The sequence below is a fragment of the Erpetoichthys calabaricus genome, chromosome 1 (genome assembly GCF_900747795.2).
Source record: "Erpetoichthys calabaricus chromosome 1, fErpCal1.3, whole genome shotgun sequence".
NCBI lineage: Eukaryota > Metazoa > Chordata > Cladistia > Polypteriformes > Polypteridae > Erpetoichthys > Erpetoichthys calabaricus.
The window spans coordinates 351,739,698-351,764,278 of NC_041394.2; the positions used below are offsets into that span (position 1 = coordinate 351,739,698).

Here is a 24,581-nt window from a genome sequence, read left to right on the forward strand (position 1 = left end):
CAAAACCCTCTGACAAACAGGCCCATTTCACACATTCTTTCAACTTGGCTATACCGTCCCCCACAGCATACACCTTCAGGCCTGAAACAGGACCCTTTTTATCTCTTGTCCTTTTTCATTCAAACCAGCTACTGAACCGGTGCACTTTTCTTCCAACTCAAGTCACTCCTGCACTCGTTTTTTTTTTTTTCTTCAAAACTTTCACACACAAGCCACTCGCATTTTCTTCATTTCCACAAGCTCTTGTTTTAATTCCACATTTTCTTTACTCACTTTCTGGACTGTTAGCTGCTTTGCCTTCTATTTGATTTCTTTATCCTCAATCAAATTTCAGAGCACATGTTTCTGTCTAAGCAGTGGATGACTCAGCGATCGGTATGGCACATTTGAGAAATACCAGACTTCAGAAATGCATAGAGAATGCGGTACAGTGAAGAAGAATGGAAAGAAATGCTCTTTTTCCTTCCTTTCAGCGCTCTTCTTTAGCCACTTTATTTTTATCTGCGCTCTCCTCAGTCTCAAGCATGTCACCCAACCATGTTTTAGGATTCCAGTCAGATTCCCTTTCTACTGCCCTAACTTTTACTATGGATGGCTTACAGTCCTTTCTTCCCCCATTTTCACTGCTTTCTGTTTAGCAGTGGTTGCTCTACATGCTAGCACCACATATTTTTTATGCCAAATGTTACATCTGTTCAACACCAACTTTAAATATTCACACATCACCTTATTTTCACTTTCTGCCAAATACTGTTCTTCCTTATTACCAATAAGACAAACCAGTAAACCTCATATAAAAGCAGCTGTCTTTTTCATACCCTATCTACTTTTAATACTTCCAGCTACTTTCCATTTTGTGGCACGCCTGAATCACCTTCTACTTTCTCTACCCACACTACAGGTTTCCATTTCCTAGCTTTAGCCTGCTTACTTCTGTGACTCTGGTGAAAGATGTTTACCTAAAATATGACTTTAGCATTGTGCACTCAACTATTTAATCTAATACTATTTGCCAAATTCGTTATAAGTTGGCCTACTTCTGCACATGTAAAGTAACACCCACACACACCATTCCTATCCACATAAGCACTTATCATGAGTGATGCCTATACTGTCAGCAACTCATTACTATTGCGCATAGCACTCATTAAAATATGGTACATACAGGTACATGTGGGTGATGCCTGCCACAGCCCATCACCCATTGCTCCCCATACATACATAAACAAGAAGATCTTATTCAGACAAAGACTCGAGCAACACCCAATTGCTATTCACCTCGCAATATTCCCCTACCCTTCAGAATAAATAAGAGTGATGCCAAATGCCGGTCAGATATAGTATTTCTACAGTATATACAATATGCACATGTACACAGTAATCAGAACAGTATTCATAATCAGACTGTAAAACACGGTTACCCCAAAATCCTGCCTACTACGCCAAGTGTTTTGTTATGCAAGGTCCTATGGTGACTCATTTTTCCCTTTATATCATTTGATGTGAAGGCTTAATTAACCAAAATGCCTCAAATCCCATACAATTACCACTCTGTGGTCAAATACACTACTTCAGTTTAGTATCCCCAAAACCTTCCCTTCTTTATCTACTGAATAAACTCAGGAAATCAGAGTGAAAATCTGACAGGAGCTGAAACAGCTACATTTATAAATATGTACTTTAGGCAATACATTATATATTATATATAATATATCCTACCGTGGCTGTCCATTTGTCTGAACAGGATTTTAAATCACGTGTAGCTCGCAAACCATTTGACCTATTGACCTGAAATTTGGTACACATATACTACGTGACCTCTACTGCCCGCTTTTGGGGTGATGATTTTTATTAGTCTTTTATTTTTTTTTTATTTTATTGTATAATCAACTCTCAGCAGCAGGGTGGCCGTGCAGCACATGCGTACGGGTGACGTTCTCATCCCTACCACCTTCACCATCACTTCCCCTACCTTTTCATATCTTAAATTATTCTCAAGGCAGATTAAAGATTTAAGTGCCAGCTTAAGTAAAAAATGAAAGAAAACGTACTAAGTACCCTAGGTTCTTGTCTATAAGCCGGACTCATGTATAAGCCGGAGACCAAAAATCATACGAATTTTTAAAATAAAATCGTATCATAGATAAGCCGGACTCATGGATAAGCCGGACGTACTATAACCTATAACTAATAGAAGGGAGGGAGGTCAGTGGTCTCACTCGCACCCATTTAATTTCTTTAAGGGGGGAGAGAGTGTGAGATATTGGCGTCTCTCTCACTCCCCGCATGGCGCTGTTGGAGCGGCCGGAGCGCGTTCTTTCTGCTCTGGGCATCGCCGAGTCAACACGCGTGCGTAGCGGTCATTTAAATTGTGATTTTATATGTAAGCATATTTAAATATATATCGCGGATTTTTTGCTGGTTCGCGGATTTCTGCGGACAATGGGTCTTTTAATTTCTGGTACATGCTTCCTCAGTTGGTTTGCGCAGTTGATTTCATACAAGGGACGCTATTGGCAGATGGCTGAGAAGCTACCCAACTTACTTTTCTCTGTCTCTCTTGCGCTGACTATCTCTGATCCTGACGTAGGGGGATTGAACAGGGGGGCTGTTTGCACACCTAGACGATACGGACGCTCGTCTAAAAATGCTGAAAGATTATCTTCACATTGCTATCTTTTGTAAAGCTGATTCCTGAAAAGACATGCTGCACAGTGCTTCGCATACTTAAAAGCTCGAAGGGCACGTATTGATTTTTGACTGAAAAACAAACTCTCCCTCTCTCTCTCTTCCTGCTCCTGACAGAGGGGGTGTGAGCTGCCGCCTTCAACAGCTTTGTGCTGCGGTGCTTCGCATACTTAAAAGCCAAACAGCCCTATTGATTTGTTTGCTTCACTCCTTTGAAGAGGAAGATATGCTTGCATTCTTTTAATTGTGAGACGGAACTGTCATCTCTGTCTTGTCATGGAGCACAGTTTAAACTTTTGAAAAAGAGACAAATGTTTGTTTGCAGTGTTTGAATAACGTTCCTGTCTCTCTACAACCTCCTGTGTTTCTGCGCAAATCTGTGACCCAAGCATGACAATATAAAAATAACCATATAAACATATGGTTTCTACTTCGCGGATTTTCTTATTTCGCGGGTGGCTCTGGAACGCAACCCCCGCGATGGATGTATAAGCCGGATTTATGTATAAGCCGATATTCTATTTTTTCATTTTCACAACTTTTTTCCTTAGATAAGCCGCGGCTTATAGACAAGAACTTAGGGTAATTGCAACACAAACACTGACTTAATCAGTTTTAACGTGAAAAGATGCCGACAGAAGAAGAGAAGAAGCGGGCCGCTTTAGTGGAGAAAAGAAGAGCCGCTCAGGAAGCAGCAAGCACATCAACCTCTGAGCAAACGAATGCTAAATGTACAGATAAAGAGTATGAAAACTATAAATCAAATGTATTCACTGCACATTATCGTGCAGTACGCCATTACTGGTACATTATATTATAACTAGGGACATACAAACCAAGACCACACAATCTAGATGTGTAATTTCAGGTGGCACAATAACTTTTAGTCGCATTTTATTTTTCTTGGTCAGCTCATCATCTGCACAGGCCCAGGCAGCCTGCTTTCTTCAGGCCGTCATCTGGTCTGCTTTCATCAGGATGAAATACGGCAGAGAGACAGCGAGCCTCTCTTTCTATTGTCCCTGTACAGCTCCTGACACACACACACACACACACACACACACACACACACACAAACCTTCCTGGGCCATTCACCTATGGAATTGCTCAGGCACCACCCCCCAAGCCTACACCACACCTCAAGTAATTTTGTATCTTGTCAGCATCCTTCAAACAAACAACCATGAAAGGAAATGCAAGTCTTTAAGCAAAAAAGCTTGCCCTCTCCGTCACAAGTGGCCAGCAATTTAGCTATAAAATACAGCATTCTTAAAAGTTTGGTGGGGGGAGAGGGTCCTTGCTCTTTAAACATTTCAACAAGTAAAATGGTAAATTCTACCAAAAAAAAAAAAAAAGACAACATACAAATATTTGTCAATGTATATGCAACATATCACTCCACCACATGGTCCACATAACCGTTCTGCTTTTTTCTTTCCTCCTTTGCCCTGAATATTTCTAATTACAGTTGATTATTTTAGACGTCACTGTACGTATGAAGCTAGCAGCCACATATGACAGAGACTAACTGTGGGACATGGCATTTTGGCCAATACAGACAAAGCTCTTTAAAGTGAGGATTTTAAAAACATTGTAACAAAAGGAAAATCTGAATTACGACAGCTATTTTCCATTTGCTTTGAGACTACCTTAGCATTAAACAAATGTCAGGGTTCTCAGGTTTATGAATGAATCAGAAAAGGAAGAGGATGCAAAGCGATGTTTTTAGAGCACCAGAGAAGACATTTTGAAAAACTGTGCTGAGTACACTCGTAGATTAAAGAGAGGAGCAGCGGTACAAGTCAAGTCAAGTCAGGGAGTGTGCACTGGTACAGCGCACTGCCACACCTACTTAATGACAAAACACCTAGGGATCCCAGTTGGCAACCACCCCAGGCAGACACACAGTACAGTCCCACCCTCTGGAAATGACCATCTATCTGCCACATGAGCCAGGTGTTTTATGTGGGCATCCCCTTGTCAACAATGAGGATCCTGCAAGCCGGATCACCCTCAGAAAATCACGCCACATAGCTGTAGTGCCATAACTGACGAAGTCAAACCAACTGTATCCAAGGATTCTCTGATGGGACACAGTAACAAAGGAGTCCAGTCTTTGTCTCAGGTCATTGGATACAGTCCATGTCTCGCAACCATACAGCAAGACAGGAAGCACCAGGACTCTAAAGACTTGGACCTTCATACTTTTGCACAGATATCAGGAGTGCCACACACCCTTTTCCAGCGACCTCATGACACCCCCATGCTCTCCCCATCTGTCTACTGACTTCATAGGAAGAGTCACCAGAGACATTAATGTCACTGTCGAGGTAAGTAAACCTCTTAATGCAGTCAACACTCTCTCCACAGACAGACACACTGCTGATTGCTTAATTTTTGGAGTTTAAATTATTAGACTGACCTACTCCAACCGTAGTGCCGTAACTGTGGCACATTTCCCCGAGGGTGATCCAGCTCATAAGATCCTCATTGTTGGGGACCCAAGTGGCTGGACCAGGCCAAGGGGTCGCCCATGTAACACCTGGCTGCGGCAGATAGAGTGTCATTTCTGGAGGGTGGGACTGGACCACGTGTCTGCCTGGGGGGTTGCCAACCGGGTCAACGTGTTGCGGGTGTGGCAACGCACTGTACCAGTGCATGCTCCCCAACTTGACTTGGCTACCCCAACCACAAATATGAACCTTAAAGTTAGTGGAGGTACAGCATAATGGTCTATAGGACCCTAATGTTAATGTCCCCTTGGGATGCCTAATGTTAAAAACGAAAATCCGATTTGCGTCACGCTAATAGAAAAGGGTACTTGCCATCTGTTTACCACACAAGTACCGGTCAGTCTAATAATTTAAACTCCAAAAATTAAGCAACCAGGGTGCCTCTCTCATGGACCCCAACACTAGAATGGGTAGGAACTTCCATTCATTTAGTACACAAGTACCCTAACTTTTACTTGTTGTGGCCTAATGGAGTGTGTGGTTTTGGTTGCAGCAGAAAAAACTAATCTGTTTTAGGCAGAGGTTCAAATGTAGTCCGCTGGAACTGTGAGGCAGTAACATGAACTACAAATCTCTATTCACTTCTCTAATACTCATTAACAGACATTACTGGTTTGGGCTTTAGCAGCAAAAATTTAATAGCTTTGAAATTGTTAATTTTGGGATTTTATTCTACTTGATACAGTCAATAAAAAAATAAATATTCTTCTGAGCAATGTACGTAAATGTATATGTAGTCTACTATAAGATTAAGCAGATTTCAGAATATTAAGGCATGTTATTAAATACACATATTGATGTTGGTGGTCAGCCTTTGCCAGTCATTAACATTCGATTCATACTTCCACATGTACGTACAGAAGAATAACTGCATGGCAACAGTACAATGTTCTCCCGCTATGTATGTATATTCGTTCACAGCTGGTACTCAATCCGACTCTTCTCAACCGTCACAGACTCCTATGTGTTCAGTTCGTTTTTCTCTTTTACTAACCAGAAATATAAAGCCCGACTGATAAAGAAGAAAGGGAAGCAAACATTAAAGCGCTGTTGAATTCGGCGATCCGAGAAAGACAGGAAGGCTTAAAGAACAAACGAAAATGAACGCATAGACGGAGGCGGCAAGCAAACATTAAAGCGCTGTTGAATTCGGCGATCCGAGAAAGACAGGAAGGCTTAAAGAACAAACGAAAATGAACGCATAGACGGAGGCGGCGATTTGAAAAAGAAATTAGACGACCCACCGAAAACGCTGTCAAGATCACTCGCATGGAGCGCACGGACTCACGGGTAGATGCTCGGGTAGGATAAGGACTCACGCAATGGTCCTACAGTTGTACTGCTTTCAAGAGTGTATCTTTGACTCAACTGTGTGTTACGGTAGACGTTACACTCCCGTGATAAAGGAATCAAAGGCAGTTTCTCTAGATTGCAATATCCTCCAACTCAAACAATACGGCGATCCCACGGAACACTGACAGTATATACGGCTAGGAAAGCCGCAGCGTCACAGCGCTTTGAAAGTAGAATCGGGAGTCGACAACACGAAGGGAGGCCACCCGAAAAACAGTTAAAGGCGAGTAACACGGGGACACAGAAATGCAGTTGAGCAGAATCCTTAACCCTCCGCTTGCCTGTGATTCGGGTGGCGAGCTGTAACTGAGTGTAGCGAGAACAGCAAAAAAAATAATATCCAGATCGTTAAAGTTTCTACTTGAATCTTGAAGCACTTACGTTCTGCCTCTGGGTGAAGCTTTACTTTTTGAAATTAGGCCAACTTAATAGCGAGGACCCTCCGTCGCTTTGCCTTTCTTCATTACTAGTCATAAACGAGACGCATGCCAAATTTTGTTTTCGTCGCCATTGGTGACGCCACAAGCGGGGCCGCGCGCGTGGTGCACTCTGGGTTCTCTGATCAACTACGTCAATCAGGGCGACGGAAGCTGAAGACACGCTGTTGGATTGCGTTGTGCTGTACACTAGACGGGAGGCGATTGTCAAGGTTTATAAACAATCCCATCACCGAGAGATAAAGGGTAAGTGTTGGTGGTTGTGGGTAAGGCACTTTATGGTTGTGTGAGCTTACTGCATTTACTGTTAATCGGTTATTACATCAGAGGCGAGCAGTGCGTGTTTATCGATCAACACGCCACTGACCTTTTGCACGAGTGGATACCCATGTGGCTCGCGTGTCTTTTCTATTCATTAGTGTGTCCGGCTGACTTCACATGTTCGAGTGCCGGTGATCTAACGAAACACCCTACCCATCGAAATGATCTACTCACTGATACTACGCATGCGCACTCGAAGCTTACCAACTGTTCGTCGATCTGTCCTACTTAGTGTTGAAGTTTGAGGTGTTACTGTATTTCAGTAATATGTATGCTTTTCTTAGCCTTACTACATTAATGCATTTATTACAGTTTACTGCATAGGTATTTACTGTCAACATTTTATAAGTTTTATATTTTGCATGTGTGACTTTTAATCTTGTACAGGCCATTGTATCCATGCACGAGTAATGACCGTCTTGTGAAATCTTTGCATCAGGCTGTGTCTCTTTCGGGCATTAAATGATGCATATAAAATAAATTGAGAAATGTTATATCTCTCGAAATAAAGTACGGTAGGATACTTTGACAATCGTCAGAACACCGTTTCTACTTCACGTCGTCCAGGCACGCCGCTGTCCCCTCCTCTTACTGATTTCTTTCCGCCTCTTCCTTTGCTCGTGTCTTTCTCGGATCGATACTCTCGAGTGGGGCGGCGATTCTACCCACGCAGCGCTTTGTTTTCCACTTTTACTTTTCTTCTATCACTCCGCGGTATTCAGTTCGATGTTGGAGACTGGTCGGCCCTTACAGGAGCAGCGAGAAGTCAGACAGTCTGATTAGAAGAGATAAAAGAGAAACTGAAACAAAGTCCGTGACCGCGGAGATTAGTCGAAGTTCACGGGGGCCGAGAACGAAAACAAATGTATAGATTAAGAGCAACGTGTGGTAGTGTCGATTCGGTATTCCTTGCCTGTAGAAGTCTAAATTGACTGTTCGTATCTCTTAAAGTCTGGCGTGTATAATCGGTGTATGCACGGTCTAACTTTCTGAAACTGTTTAGTCCAATGTAGACAGCATATATTTTTATTCATCGCTTGGAAGAGTAAAACTGGGGAACAATTTTGAACAAATTTTTTGTTGACTTCAATTTTTAAGCTTGTTTACACTAAAATAGGTCTGCTGATTCCGAAAGTGCAGTTAGTTTTCTTCTATCACGTCAGGTATTTTCTCTACCGCCTATATTAGTGCGATTACTGTAGCGTGGATTTGTATAGGCTATTCATTTACACGCAAGACAGTGTGGTCAGAGGTTGTGCTCTGCTCTACAGAGTGAATAAGCAAAATCTATTTTTCTACTTACACACGTTTCCTTTCTTTCAGATCATGTCTGGCTCTGCTGTTTCTCGTCGTAAGTACCTAAACAATCCTGATTCATTTTGTTATATCTGTGGCAGTTTTACCATTCCCAGTCAAAGGGCGAACATCAGTACATCTGTAGAGCAAGCCTATTTGGCATATTTCAAAGTTAAACTTGGTGATAAAGATAAGTCTTGGGCCCCTCATAAGGTGTGCAAACAGTGTGTTGAGGGTTTACGGATGTGGACAAAGGGAACACGTGATAAGATGCCATTTGGTATAACTATGGTTTGGCAAGAGCCCGGAGATCATTTCTGTTACTTATAGTGAAAACTTAAGGATATAACAAGAAAAATAAATGTTACATAGAATATCCTAGTCTACCATCGGCTATACGCCCAGTGGCTCATTCAGATGAAATCCCAGTGCCGGTTTTCGTTATACTACCTTCTCTTGAAGAACATGATTATGGTGATGAACTAGGTCACAACAATGATGAAGAGTTTGAAATTGAAGAGGACTCTGTTCGTAAGGGATTTGATCAGCATGAGTGGAGTGATTTGGCAGCGTGATTTGGGACTATCAAAGAAGGCTTCAGAGCTCCTAGCATCAAGACTGCATGAGAAAAACTTACTTGAAAAAGGAACAAAGGTATCGTACTTTCAAACCAGAGAAATTGCATTTCTGCAGTACTTTAGAACTGACAGTGGCTTTGTGTATTGCCATAACATACCTGGTTTAATGGAGGAATTGGGAATTCCAATCTATAACTCAACTGAATGGCGACTATACATTGATAGCTCAAAGCGGAGCTTAAAGTGTGTCCTCCTTCAGAATGGCAATATATTTGGGTCAGTCCAAATTGGCCATTCAGTTTCTCTTTGTGAAAAATATGCAGACATAAAGAGAGTCATTGAGTTGTTGCAATATCACCAACACAATTGGGTCATCTGTGTTGACCTTAAAATGGTATGCTTCCTTCTTGGTGAGCAATGCGAATACACCAAGTATCCCTGTTATCTTTGCATGTGGGACAGCAGAGCTCGTGAGAGGCATTGGGTGGAAAGGAATTGGCCTCCAAGATCTGCCCTAAAACCAGGTGATCCAAACATTCTACATTGGCCACTTGTCGATAGAAAGAATATTATATTCCCGCCTCTGCACATGAAACTGTGTCTGATGAAGCAGTTTGTTAAAGCTTTGCCAACTGAAGGAGACTGTTTCAAGCACCTCATTTTGGCATTTCCTAGCCTGTCATTTGAAAAAATAAAGGCCGGTTTGTTTGATGCTCCACAGATTCGGCAGCTCATCAAAGATAAACATTTCATTAGGACAATGTCAGAAGTCGAAAAGAATGCTTGGTTATCATTCAAAGCCATTGTCAAGGACTTTCTTGGAAACACACGAGCAAAGAATTACACAGAAATTGTCCAGAAACTCTTGGAGAGCTACAAAATGCTTGGTTGCAATATGAGCATCAAGGTGCATTTTCTGCATAGCCATCTTTCTAACTTCATGGAAAACCTTGGTGCAGTCAGTGATGAGCAAGGTGAACGATTCCACCAAGATTTGAAGGTCATGGAAGGACGGTATCAGGGTAGATGGGATGTACATATGATGGCTGACTATTGTTGGAGCATCCGACGGGATTGTCCTAACACTAAACACTCCAGAAAAAGCTATAAGCATAAATTTTTACCTTAACCGCTTACTCGATTAATTTTCAAATGTTTTACTGTTAAAAAAAAAAAAGTCATAGAGTAACAATAAATCCTTTGTATGAACAAAAGAAATTTAAATAAACAGTACATTCAAGTTATTATTTAATTATTCTTTCATTGTATGTAAAATTTGTATGTTTTTTGACAAAAATGGAGGGTACCCTGTATCGTAAAAACTGGATGTGATAGCAAAAAACTGGGGTCATTTCTGGATTCACCACCCAAAAATTAGTAAAAAAACAAGTGTAAGATCTAACTCAACAAAAAATGCGTTCCCCAGTGATATGCTTTTTTTTTTTTTTTTTTTTTTTTTTTAAACCTGCATCGTATGTGAAAAAGCAAACTATGTTTTGGTGCTAAAGCCTAAAACCAGTAATGCCTGTTGATGATTAATGGTGTTTATGCCATACACTTCCAGCAGAATTAATTTTTATGATCTATCTGTGGTTTCCATGTGTGTTCTGTATGTTGTTTTTAATTATTTTTCCCCCATCCTATTTCTATAGCTGCCCATGGCAAACCTAACTCATATTGTTATGGTTGTGGATACGAATTCAGATGTCTAATGATGGGTCATAGTTGGTTCTTGCCCTGCACAGTTACAGTATCTCACAAAGTGAGTACACCCCTCACGTTTTTGTAAATATTCTATCTTTTCATGGGACAACAGTGAAGATATGACACTTTGAAACAATTTAAAGTAGTCCGTGTACAGCTTGTATCACAGTGTAAATTTGCTCTCCCCTCAAAATAACTCAACACACAGCCGTTAATGTCTAAACCACTGGCAACAAAATTGAGTACACCCCTAAGTGAAAAATGTCCAAATTGTGCCCAGAGTGTCAATATTTTGTGTGGCCACCACTATTTTCCAGCACTGCCTTAACTCTCTTGCGCATGGAGTTCACACGAGCTTCACAGGTTGCCACTGGAATCCTCTTCCACTCCTCCATGACGACATCATGGAGCTGGTGGATGTTAGAGACCTTGCGCTCCTCCACCTTCCGTTTGAGGATGCCCCACAGATGCTCAATAGGGTTTAGGTCTGGAGACATGCTTGGCCAGTTCAGCACCTTTACCCTCAGTGGTTGTCTTGGAGGTGTGTTCGGGGTCGTTATGTTGGAATACTGCCCTGTGGGAGGGGATCACGCTCTGCTTCAGTATGTCACAGTACATGTTGGCATTCATGGTTCCCTCAATGAACTGTAGCTCCCCAGTGCTGGCAGCATTCATGCAGCCCCAAACCATGACACTCCCACCACCATGCTTGACTGTAGACAAGACACACTTGTCTTTGTACTCCTCACCTGGCTGCCGCCACACACGCTTGTCACCTTCTGAACCAAATAAGTTTATCTTGGTCTCATCAGACCACAGGACATGGTTCCAGTAATCCATGCCCTTAGTCTACTTGTCTTCAGCAAACTGTTTGCGGGCTTTCTTGTGCCTCATCTTTAGAAGAGGCTTCCTTCTGGGACGACAGCCATGCAGACCAATTTATTGCAGTGTGGATATGACGCTGAGCATGTGCACTCAACTTCTTTGGTCGACCATGGCGAGGCCTGTTCTGAGTGGAACCTGCCCTGTTAAACCGCTGTATGGTCTTGGCCACCGTGCTGCAGCTCAATTTCAGGGTGTTGGCAATCTTCTTATAGCCGAGGCCATCTTTATGTAGAGCAACAATTCTTTTTTTCAGATCCACAGAGAGTTCTTTACCATGAGGTGCCATGTTGAACTTCCAGTTACCAGTATGAGAGAGTGTGAGAGCGATAACACCAAATTTAACACACCTGCTCCCCATTCACACCTGAGACCTTGTAACACTAACGAGTCACATGACACTGGGGAGGGAAAATGGCTAATTGGGCAAAAATTGGACATTTTTCACTTAGGGGTGTGCTCACTTTTATGAGATACTGTAACTCGGGGTTTCCAGTCATATCCCAAGACTTCAGTTTGTGTCTGCATTGTACTAGGCATGATGGTGAGGTCAAGTTTGCCTGGTCCTTAAAAATATATACAGTGCATCCAGAAAGTATTCACAGCGCATCACTTTTTCCACATTTTGTTATGTTACAGCCTTATTCCAAAATGGATTAAATTCTTTTTTTTCCTCAGAATTCTACACACAACACCCCATAATGACAATGTGAAAAAAGTTTACTTGAGGTTTTTGCAAATTTATTAAAAATAACATAACATAACAAAATGTGGAACAAGTGATGCGCTGTGAATACTTTCCGGATGCACTGTAGTCCAAAGACAACTTAAAAATGGCAGATTTGCCCCCATAATAGCCCAATATCCAATGTAGCTAAAATGACACACCAAAAAGTGGAGGGCAGTGTCAGAGCAAAAGGGTTACAAGGTTATTATAGTTTTGCCTTTTTATATTAGTTTTTATTTCTATATTTTTTCTGATCTTACTTGGAAATTCAGTTTAGTTTTAGTTTTCCTTCGTCGTGTATTTTTAGTTTTAGTTTAGTTTTTATTTCACAAAGACATTTCTATTTTATTTTTATATATATTAGTTTCAGTTTTAGTTGTAGTAATTATGGCATGGAGCGCCTACGGAGTTAGTTTTGTGTCACAATCAGACAGAACTGTACACTTAACAGATTTGGATACGAGTTTAATGCTAGTGGAAGCTTACTACACTGCCTGGTTTACTATCTGGTTTTGTTTTTGTCTGATAAAAACAAGCATAATCAAACTAGACACTGAATATGAACAATTTTACACAATTTTATAATTTTTAAAATATTTTCTCATGAAAATCACAGGGGCTTAGGAAGAACAGGGCTCTTAGACTTGAATGAGTGTGCAGACCCCACCTAGCTGTATTGAGGGAAACAAAGAACAACAAGCATTAGTGTCAAGGTTAGGGACAGCGAGTCGTGAACAGACCACCATAAAGGACAGTAAACCGATAATGAGCAGAGTAAGAGCAGGTAATAGGAGTACGGACAGGCATAAAGCAACAGAGACAGCGTCTGAGATTAAGAACAACATATACATTACCTAAACCTGTTTATCCAGAGTAGGATTGCAGGAAATCTGGAGCCTACCGCAGCAGGTTTGGATTGAAGGCAGGATAAATCCCTGGTATGCAATATGTATGATATGGCTGATGTTAAGAACAAAAAGAATATGATATTTCAACTATCTATTTTGAGAGAGAAAAACATTGAAAAAAGGGAGACAAATATTTTAAAATATAATTCTGCTAATGGATTAGATTCACAATATCAGGTATTTTGAGTTGTGAATATGAACTAAAAAAGATAAATTAATAAATATGGAATAAATACAAAAACCCATTAGTATGTTTAGTTTTTCATCACTTGTCAGACTCTCTACCTTTGTTTGTATCGCTTCGTTGTTAAACAATGTTTTTAAAGCAAAAGTAATTGGTCAGCAACAATATGCTGATCTTGTACGATGACCTAGTCAGTCTCTCGATCAGTGTCGTTTTATTATCAAAAACCGGGAGTGGACTCCCCTCAGCTTTCTTGTATGCTCAGATATGGGGATGGATATTTGAGGGGTAAACCGCAAGACAATGATTATTTTTATATTATGTACATTAAGGAACCATCAACAACAAATCAAATTAATTATATATTGAACAATTATTATAAAAGTAAAGTTGAAAAAATCATACTCGTTTTTTTTTTTTCATACAGCTGCAGAGTCTGTGTTCAGGTAAAGTACCACTTCCGGGTGATGGATTTGGCCCAAAAGTTAATACAGATCTATAATTGTGGTGTAACATCCACATGCCGAATTTCATCCATCTATCTAGTTGAGTTTTTGAGTTATTGTGTTTATACACACAGGCAGACACAGACATACATGCGTGCGCGTACACACACAATTCCAAAAAACAGTATTGTTGGACACTGGTTAGTCTATAACGTCAAGACTCATCAAAATATCGAAGTCGAATTTTTTCATGATTACCATACTTCGTATATGAGAAAGTAAAAACGATTTCTCCTGTGCAAAGTGGCAGGTGAATTGCTGTTAACAAAAAGCAGACACCTGAGAAATAAACTGAAACATTACTCACTCGTGATTTTTCTGTCCATATGGTAAACGTTTTGTTGACCAGCACATTCTGATTTCAGCCATTTGAATTACATCTTGATGATACAACAAGCACAAAGAAAGGCGGCATGGAAATCGCATTCTATTTCTCACGCTTTACGCACCCGCACTCAGCTTGCTCTGTCACCGCAAATGCTGTGTGAACAGCCGCCCTCAGTCACCAGCCGCCGTTCACTGGATGAATATATGCGGGCAGCTCGTGGTGGATGACTTTCTGTTTTAGAGTTAAAACTTACAAGGGTTAAAGACTAACGGCAAGAATATTAATTCAAAAACGAAAACTAAAAATATTTTAGTAAATAATTATTTTATTTCAGTTAGTCTTTCCAGCTACTTTAATAGTTTTGTTTAGTTTTAGTTTTTCATTTTGGTTTTGTTAATTATTTTATTTCAGTTTACGAAAATGTTTTTTTAATAATAGTTTCAGTTTTGATTTTAGTTTTCGTTAACTATAATAACCTTGAAGGGTTAGTTACATGCCCTCAAAGTCCCCGGAGGGAACGGGTCCATTCGGAGATAATTCAGACTGAAAGAAAGGGTGTATACCATCACACAACAGTTTCCCCTTAAAGATTTTACAATGGTAAAGACCATGCACAATTGCAAATAGTAATGGAAGGGGTGTCTAATTTATAAAAAATATGGTAAAAATGATGTGGGGAGGGTTGAAAAGTAGCTCAAAATAGATTTTTCTTGTAAAAAAAGTAGCATTGAAAACCATAATGTACAAAAGCTGATTTGTTCCCTATGGATGACGATTAAAAATTGCCAAATCGGTCGAGAAAACTGTGGACCTGACAATACTGACACATGAAAGTTAAGTGGATTGGCATTGCTAAATCTACCAGAGGGTGTGCGTGTGATCCAGTCTGTGATGAACTGGTGCCCTGTACAGTCGTTGTAACTGCCCTGTGCTTGATAATTGCTGGTATATGCAATTCTGCCTTGGATATGTGGGTGAAGAAAATGGATGGGTGGAATTTTTCTTGAACGCTTTATATTGGCATAACAAGGGATAGGTGTGCTTTGTTTTCACTAAGTTGTCATAGATATTCAATGGATATATCTTAAATTAAACTTATACAATTAGTACATCTAACAGCCTTCTTCACAGTACTTTTACTTTTAAATACTATTAATATCCATGCTCGTAATGGCAGTGCAATGAAGAATGTCATAGGGGCTCGGATCAGGATAAATTAAGAATTTACATCTGCAGTAAGGAAGTTTACATGTCAACTGAAAAGAAACAAAAAAACAAAACACTTAAAAATTTATAATGACAACAAGTGGTTTAAAATCTGTTTCTACAATCAAACATAGTGATTGGATCACCAGGTTAAAGGTTTACTTGGCAGCAATTTTATGATTGGTTTTAACCATTTACCAGGCAATTGTCTTTGTCTAACTTAGGACCAAAGATCAAAGGCACATGTCATTCTAAGCTGAGAGACCCATTATTTCTCCTATTCATTTTTTTCCTGTCACAAGCTGTGTATTCCAGCACATTTTTCTGTTTTCATCAACACCTTTCTGACATGCATCTGTTTCTTAACATCATTGTGAGGCTCTGACTTGTATAAATATTCCTCAATGTAATTCATAACACTATTCTGGGACTCCAACAACATTGTTTATTTAGTCTTAACAGTGAATTCTACTAACCCACAACTTTACGAGATTTTTTTTTTCCACTCCAAATGTTGTTGTAATCCTGACAATTTGATACAAAGTATGATGAGTTCCTGTCAAAGTGAGATGAACTGTCTTAGATGACATACATTTTTAGCTGAAGAGGGTGTTGTAAAATGAAAATCAAATGTATGTAGATCTGAATTATGCAGTTTTGATGGAATTAAATCCTGATTTTTTTTTTTTCCACACAGAGAAAGAAAAAGCTGCTGTTTAATGTTTTTAGATGGATATAAAAAAGGAGCCATGTGAGGCTGGCATAAATATCATGGAGAAGAAGACCATAAATGTTAAGGTGGAGGACTGTGAATGGGAGTGTGTCCACCCTAAACGGGAGAGTCTGTGCATTAAGGATGAGGACTGCGAACTGGGGTCAGTGGGCTTTAAAGAAGAGGCAGAAGATAAGTCTGTCAACAGTGCAACTGCTTTCAAGGAAGAAGACCTTCATTATGGACATCAAGATGATGCAGTGGCCACATTAACTTCTTGTCAAAGCAGATACACTTCTTCCTTGGAGTCTTCTATCAATATGAAGTCTGAATCATTACAGTCTGACACAGTGGAGAATGAAGAAAATTCATCTCTTAGAACTCGGAAAGATCAGCCGCTGCTTACAAAGAAGTCTAGAAAAAGTAAGTAAAAAAATAAGATGTATGTTTTAGGGTTAAGGGTTATGGATCTGACATGAAAGTCTTGTGCTTTTTAAGAGAAGCAAGAAATACAATGACGTTGATGTGTTTTATTCTGTGTTTGATGTAGTGTGAAAGTTCTTCTAAAGGTTTAGTGATTTGCCATTCTTCCATTACAGTTATAATGTTACTAGTCATTTAGCCCGTTACAATAACGGGCGCTAGAACAGTAGTGCATAAACATTAGTAGGAACAGTCTATATTAAATGGCAAGGAACTTTGACCTCATTCTTTTTGTTGGTCGTATTTTTCTTTCGGTGCGGAGTGGTGGCTCTGAGGCTAGGGATCTGCACTGGCAATCGGAAGGTTGCCGGTTCGAATCCCGTAAATGCCAATAGGGACTCTGCTCTGTTGGGCCCTTCAGCAAGGTCCTTAACCTGCAATTGCTGAGCGCTTTGAGTAGTGAGAAAAGCGCTATATAAATGCAAAGAATTATTATTATTATTATTCTTTCAGCTTTTCTTTTGTTGATGTTTACTTGCTGCGCTGACCGTTCTTCGTGGGCTGCCGCTGTGTATTGTGTGTCTTTAATTTTCTGTGACAGTAATACTGTCTTGTATGGCTCTATTCAATAAGGGCGCGCACAAAAAGGCGAGCTTCAATAGGGCAACCTCAATTGAGTGCGGTGAATAAAGGCGTTCGTAGATAATTTAGTTCAAATGGCTCTGGAATATGTGAAGAGCAACAAAGGTGCAGATGTTTATTTACGCGCGCCTTTATTCGCTGCGCCCAATTGAGGTCGCCCTTTTGAGGCTCGCCTTTTTGTGCGCGCCCTTATTGAAGGACACCGTCTTGTACGTCCGCTGGCTTGTACGTCCGTAATATACCTTTAATTTTCTCTGGCGGTAATACAGGCGTGCACGTCGGTAATATGCCTTTAATCTCCTCTGACAGTAATACTGGTTTGTATTTCCGTAAAACGCCTCTAACTTTCTCTGACAGTAATATCGCGCATCGCACCGTACCCTGCACATGCGCACTTCATCAGAAGACACCCACACACGGACACCTGGACACATATAGGGATTTTATATATATAGACATCAAAATTCAAAGCCTGCCCTTGATAAAGAGTACTACACAAAAGCAGAGTTGCAAGAAAGTTTGTGAATCCTTTGGAATTCCCTGGAATTTCTGTGTTAATTCTTCCTAACAACGAGATCTGATTTTTTTTTTTTTTTCAAAAAATCAGACCAACACAGTCGTCTTAAACTTAAAACAAACAAACAATTGGATTACTGCTTCTCAGTCCTGAAGACTTTGTGTAAACATTCACAGTCTAGTCTGTGACCCCCGTCTTTACTAACTAGTTGACCCTCTTTTAGATAGATAGATAGATAGATAGAGTAGCAATCACCTCCACCAAACATATCCTACAGCTGGTGATATGAATTTTAGCCTAACCATCCTTTCCGAAGGACTCTTAATTGTCTAATCCGCAGCACCAGTTTCCTTCTGATTGTGTCATCCTGTTGATTTCTCCCTTTGTTTCAGCTCATTGTTTTGTTTCATCTCCTAATTTCTGCTAAGTTTCACTACCCAGACATTCTTCTGTCACATTTCTTGAGAACATTTTGTATTCAGTGTTCCCTTAATGATAGAAAGTAATTGTGGAATAATATGTTTTGTATCATTTACTGTTCATTTGAGTGTATAAGTAACAAAGCCTTTGCAGTTTTGCCAAGATGGAAAGTAACAACAAAAGCAATACATTGTGGAATATTTATCTCACTATTCTTAAAAAAAAAAAAAAAAAAAAGAAATCTTGGAAGGAGACAAGACGTGATTGTCTCAGAGACCCTTTCACTTCCCGTGAGACGAGTGTTCGTGCCAAGCGAAGTAACCACGCCTGGGGACAGAATCCCAGTGAGACAATAATAATAATAATACATTTTATTTATATAGCGCCTTTCCCATGCTCAAGGTACTTCACAGAGTTTAAGAGAGAATGGCAGGGTATACAGTATATAGTATTGTACTAAACCAAATAAATAAGAGTAAGAAAGTAAATTTAGAGAAAAGCCTAACAGACAACATAATTGATGGTCTAGCACACACACACAGGTTACATGAGCAAAAATTAAACCAAATCCAGATTTGGAAAAGTCCTGCATAGTTATGTCAGACACAGTTCGTGTACAGAGAAAGAAACAATATTCACTCACAGGCAGTTATACGTTGTGTTGTCATAGTGTAATTCCAAACACGGAATCAAAATTCAATGTGATATTGACAAAAAGGTAAAAGCAAAAAGATATGAAATATATGGACATAGGTGGTATGACAGAAGTATGTAGATATTGTTTGGCTTTAAACTGTAAGTCGGAGACTTGTAGATCGTCTAATTCATGTTGCCATCAGGGAAAAGTAGTGTTTCTTCCCAATGAAGAGGCCTATCCACGAGAATTAAAAGATTTGTTGTTTGGTGAAAGCGAAATCCCGCAAGAGAAAATTTCAAGCCCTACGAGACAAGACTTTATGCAAAAAGATTTGGAAAAGTCCCACCCACATCTAAAACATTTACAACCACGCACACGGTTCAATCATTTCTCATTTGTGCAAATGCTATTGTCAGACACAATTCGTGTAGAGAGAAAGAAACGATATTCACTCACGGGCAGTTATACGTTGTGTTGTCAAGATGTAATACCAAACACGGAATTAAAATTCAATGTGATAGTGATGAAAAGGTAAAAGCAAAAAGAGATCAAATATTTGGACATAGGTGATATGATAAAAGTGCGCCACGTGAAATGCAGATCTAGCAAAGAGGAGGTAAAAAATAAAAAACGTTGTGTCCCATTGTATCACCATTTAAGAGGGGGTGTCGGAGGAGCGATTGCGTCTCCTTGGGGTGTGTTCAGTCCCCCTCTTCAAAGTGCGAGCAGCAGAGACGCAAAGTGGTTGGCGCGTAGTGCCAGGAGGCGGGTGGGGGAGCGAAGTCCCAAATTCATTGTTAAATTTGAGTCCTCTATTGCACTTGGAAGGTCAGTATGTACTTATTCTCCAGATTTATTTACCAAGTTAGGAATGCTTTTTTACATTGTATGTTTACATCATCCATTTATTTATAATGAACATTTAAACTTACTAATTATATTTTTGTATCACCTTCTTCTATTATAAAAAGCCCAGTAAAATACTCTCCAATAGGGCATATTTTCATTATGATGGCACGTGCTCTCTCTCTCTCTCTCTCTCTCTCTCTCTCTCTCTCTCTCTCTATATATATATATATATATATATATATATATATATATATATATATATATATATATATATATATATATATATATATATATATATACACAGTCGGGCCGAAATTATCGGCACCCCTGGAATTTTCCCAGAAAATGCACCATTTCTCCCAGAAAATTGTTGCAATTATAAATGTTTTGGTATATAATGGTTTTGTTTGGTTTTAATTTCTAGATTTTCTGATGTTTTAAGTTTTTTATAATTGTGTCTTTTATTTAATTATTTATCTATTTATTTATTTATTGTTGTTCGGTGTCCTTGAGTTCCCTGAAAGGCGCCTTGTATAAATAAAATGTATTATTATTATTATTATTATATACATGTTTATTTCCTTTATGTGCATTGGAACAACACAAAAAAACAAAGAAAAAAAGCCAAATCTGACATCATGTCACACAGAACTCCAAAAATAGGCCAGACAAAATTATTGGCACCTTTTCAAAATTGTGGGTAAATCGTTTTATTTCAAGCATATGATGCTCGTATGAACTCACCTGTGGCAAGAAACAGGTGCTGGCAATATAGCAATCACACCTGAAGCCAGTTAAAATGGAGAAAAGTTGACTCAACATTTCTGTTGTGTGTGTGAGTGTGCCACACTAAAGAATGGAGAACAGAAAGAAGAGCAGAGAATTGTCTGAGGACTTGAGAACAAAAATTGTGGAAAAATATCAACAATCTCAAGGCTACAACTCCATCTCCAGAGATCTTCATGTTCCTTTGTCCACTGTGTGCAACATAATCAAGAAGTTCACAACACATGGCACTGTAGCTAATCTCCCTGGAAGTGGACGGAAGAGAAAAATTGATAAAAGACTGCAATGAAGGATAGTCTGAATGGTGGATAAACAGTCCCAATCAACTTCAAAACATATTCAAGCTGTTCTGCAGACTCAGGTTGCAACAGTGTCAGCTCGAACTATCTGTCGACATCTGAACGAAATGAAACGCTATGGCAGGAGAGCCAGGAGGACCCCACTGCTGACACAGAAACATAAAAAAGCCAGACTGGAATTTGCCAAAATGTACTTGAAGAAGCCAAAATCCTTCTGGGCGAACATCTTGTGGACAGATGAGACCAAGGTAGAGCTTTTTGGTAAAGCTCATCATTCTACTGTTTACAGAAAATGGAATGAGGCCTACGAAGAAAAGAACACAGTACCTACAGTCAAACATGGTGGAGGTTCTAAGATGTTTTGTTGATGTTTTTCTGCCTCTGGCACTGGATCAAGGCATCATGAAATCTTAAGACTACCAAAAGATATTGGGGTGCAAAGTACAGCCCAGTGTCAGAAAGCTGGGTCTGCATCAGAGGTCATGGGTGTTCCAGCAGGACAATGACCCCAAACATACCTCTAAAAGCACCCAGAAATGGTTGAAGACAAAGCGCTGGAGAGTTCTGAAGTGGCCAGCAATGAGTCCAGATCTAAATCCAATCGAACACTTATGGAGAGATCTCAAAATTGCTGTTGGGAGAAGGCGCCCTTCAAATCTGAGAGACCTTGAGCAGTTTGCAAAAGAAGAGTGGTCGGAAATTCCAGTTGAGAGGTGTAACAAGCTTGTTGATGGTTATAGGAAGCGCTTGATTTCAGTTATTTTTTCCAAAGGGCGTGCAACCAAATATTAAGTTGAGGGTGCCAATAATTTTGTCCAGCCCGGTTTTTGAGTTTTGTGTGAAATGATGTCAGATTTGGCTTTTTTTCTGTTTTTTGTGGTGTTCCAATGTACATAAAGGTAATAAACGTGTATACCAAAACATTTGTAATTGCAACAATTTTCTGGGAGAAATGGTGCATTTTCTGGGAAAATTCCAGAGGTGCTGATAATTTCAGACATGACTGTGTGTGTGTGTATGTATATATATATATACAGGTACTCGTCGACATACGACCTATGCAAGTTACGACTGTTCGACTTTACGACGCGTTTGACTGTTTCCCCTGCCAGCTGTTGGCAGCGCCAGTTTCCCGCACTCTCAAGTCTCGCTACGCAGCAGTAAAAATATACGCAGCAGTGTTGCCCCACGTGTGTTTGTGTCTTGTTGTTTTGGCAATTTTCGATAATAATATAACCCTAACATATAACCCTATAATATTAACACTAATAGCAGCTTTCTACTCAAAACGGCAAACTTGAGAAGCTGCCAGCATCAAACCCAGAAGCTCTTGATTGGGCAGTTCTTAGGATTGCACTACGCAAGTAGTCGCATCAACTGCTTACCGCAACCTGCTTTCTTTTTTCTTCTTGAATAAAAGCGCACTTGTTCTGTTATACTTGTACTTGTGAAAGTGTTTATTTGATATTTGGACTTCAGGCTTCACACCAGTCATTCTCAGTCACACACACCACTCACATCCACATCCACAGTTATCCCAGTCTCGTTCATGCACAAGTTTTATATACAATCATCACATTCAAATGTTAACAGTTCCCACACACAACTGCTGACTCCCAATCAAGAGCTTCTGGGTTCGATGCTAGCAGCTTCTCGAGTTTACCGCTTTGAGTAGAGAGCTGCTGTTATTGTTAATATTATACAATAAAAACATACATTTGATTTACGTCTGTAACAACCGCTGTAAATTTATAGTGCTTGTCAAAGTTAGCGTTCACACTCGCCCCGATATGACACTGCTCTTTTCAAATAAAGGCGCGCTATAACAGAGGTGAACTCAGATCAGAGAAAACAGAAGCCCTCCCCGCAAGAAATGTCGACTCACAGTGTATGAATGGCGTATGGAAGAAGTGTGTTAAGCGTTATGTAAATACTTTTGCTGGATTTAACAGTGAACAAGAACTTGATGAGATTCGTGAAGAAATAGTGAAACTGTCAAAAGACCTTTCATTGGAATGTGAAATGGAAGATGTCGAGGAGTTGCTAGACCGGGAATCAGGTGAACTTATGAATGAAGAGCTGATAGAATTGGAAGAAGAAAGAGTGGCGGAAGAAGAAACAAGAGAATTGGAGTAAGACGAAGAGGAGGAGGTGCCACAAACAATGTTCACCACAAAGGGATTGTCAGAAGATTTATCTCTACTGAATAAACTCCTCGCTCATTTTGAAAAAATGGACCCAAATATTGAACGATTTGCGAGGATTGAACGGATGGCACGCAACACATTTCGTCCTTATTGCAAAATTTATGAAGAGAAAAAAAAACAAACAATTCAGACGAAGCTCACTATGTTTATGAAAAGAGCAACTCCTCCCATCACCCCGTCCGCAGCCTCGCCTGATCTGATGAAGGCGATATCGACAACCCGCAGCCAAGCACCAGTGGTGCCAGGAATTAAATGTACAGTACAGTATTTCTTGTTTTGTACGTTTTCCACATATTAAACAAATTGTACTGTAGTATGCTGTGTTTGTCTTAGAAAGTAAGAAAATGTTGATAAAATATTACTTTAAGATGATTACAATATTATTACCCAGTCTAATATTCTTACCTTAAATTAACATAGGCCGACTTACGTCCAGATCAACTTACAACCAGTCAGTCGGAACCAATCGCGGTCGTAAGTCGACAAGTACCTGTATACATACATACAGTGGAACCTCGGTTTGCGAGCATAATTCGTTCCGGAAACATGCTCGTAGTGCAAAGCACTCGTATATCAAAGTGAATTTCCCCATAAAAAATAATGGAAACTCAGATGATTTGTTCCACAACCCAAAACTATTCATATAAAAATGATTAATACAAAATATAAAGTAAAAATACATAAAACAAATTAACCTGCACTTTACCTTTGAAAAGAATCATGGCTGGTGTGAGTGAGTTTCTAAACTCTTGTGGGATTCCACCCAACGGGACGACACGCGGAAGAGCGTCCCAAAGCAATCGCAGTCTCCCAGTGCTGTAGCAGTTCACTGTAAAAGCGAATCTGAAAAGATCGCGGACATGCTATAAGCGCCTGCCGTCGATGGGTGATACAAGGAACAAGGAACATTATAAATGTGCAGGGCACTGCCTGACTGCTGTGTCTGTTTCAAGCTGAATAAAGCTGGTGTTGACTCAGCTTTGTGTCTTATTGTGCAAGACGGGCACTCGCACGTCACAGCACACATGCACGCGCGAGCACACACACAAGCGCGCGCGTGCGTGCACACACAGTCACAATGCTATGCTGTAGTAAACCGTATACGCTCATACGGATGTTTACTATGAGTGAGGCACACCAACTCAGACAGAGAATAGGAGACGATTGCCCACAATCCTGCAGTGAGAGAGAGAAGAACCATCAGTTCAGTTGTGATCACATGACGCTCAGCAGACAAACAGTATACATACTACTCGTACTGCAAGACCTCGCTCGTTTATCAAGTCAAAATTTATGAAAAATTTTTGCTCGTCTTGCAAAACACTCGTAAACCAAGTTACTCGCAAACCGAGGTTCCACTGTGTGTGTGTGTATATATATATATATATATATATATATATATAATATAATATAATAAAAAAAAAAAAAAAAAAAGGAAATCCTGGAATGGAAAGCAAA

At 39.9% G+C, this 24,581-nt stretch overlaps 2 protein-coding genes and 1 long non-coding RNA gene across 3 annotated transcripts in view; 1 reads left to right on the top strand and 2 right to left on the bottom strand.

The window, feature by feature from the left end:
• LOC114668967 (zinc finger protein 660-like) overlaps positions 1-7,073 on the bottom strand; it is a 43,664-nt gene extending 36,591 nt beyond the window's left edge. The window contains exon 1 of the mRNA XM_028825026.2: positions 6,936-7,073. The gene's annotated coding sequence lies outside the window, so the exon portion shown is untranslated. The remainder of the gene's footprint in view (positions 1-6,935) is intronic.
• Positions 1-24,581, bottom strand: part of LOC127527891 (uncharacterized) — a 406,786-nt gene that overhangs the window by 164,343 nt on the left and 217,862 nt on the right. The window lies entirely within an intron of this gene.
• The window catches only part of LOC114668909 (gastrula zinc finger protein XlCGF26.1-like), an 84,599-nt gene continuing 67,141 nt past the window's right edge, over positions 7,124-24,581 (top strand). The window contains exons 1-2 of the mRNA XM_051927929.1: positions 7,124-7,237; positions 16,329-16,766. Of these exons, the coding sequence (XP_051783889.1) occupies positions 16,361-16,766 (406 nt within the window). The 5' untranslated portion in view covers positions 7,124-7,237; positions 16,329-16,360. The remainder of the gene's footprint in view (positions 7,238-16,328; positions 16,767-24,581) is intronic.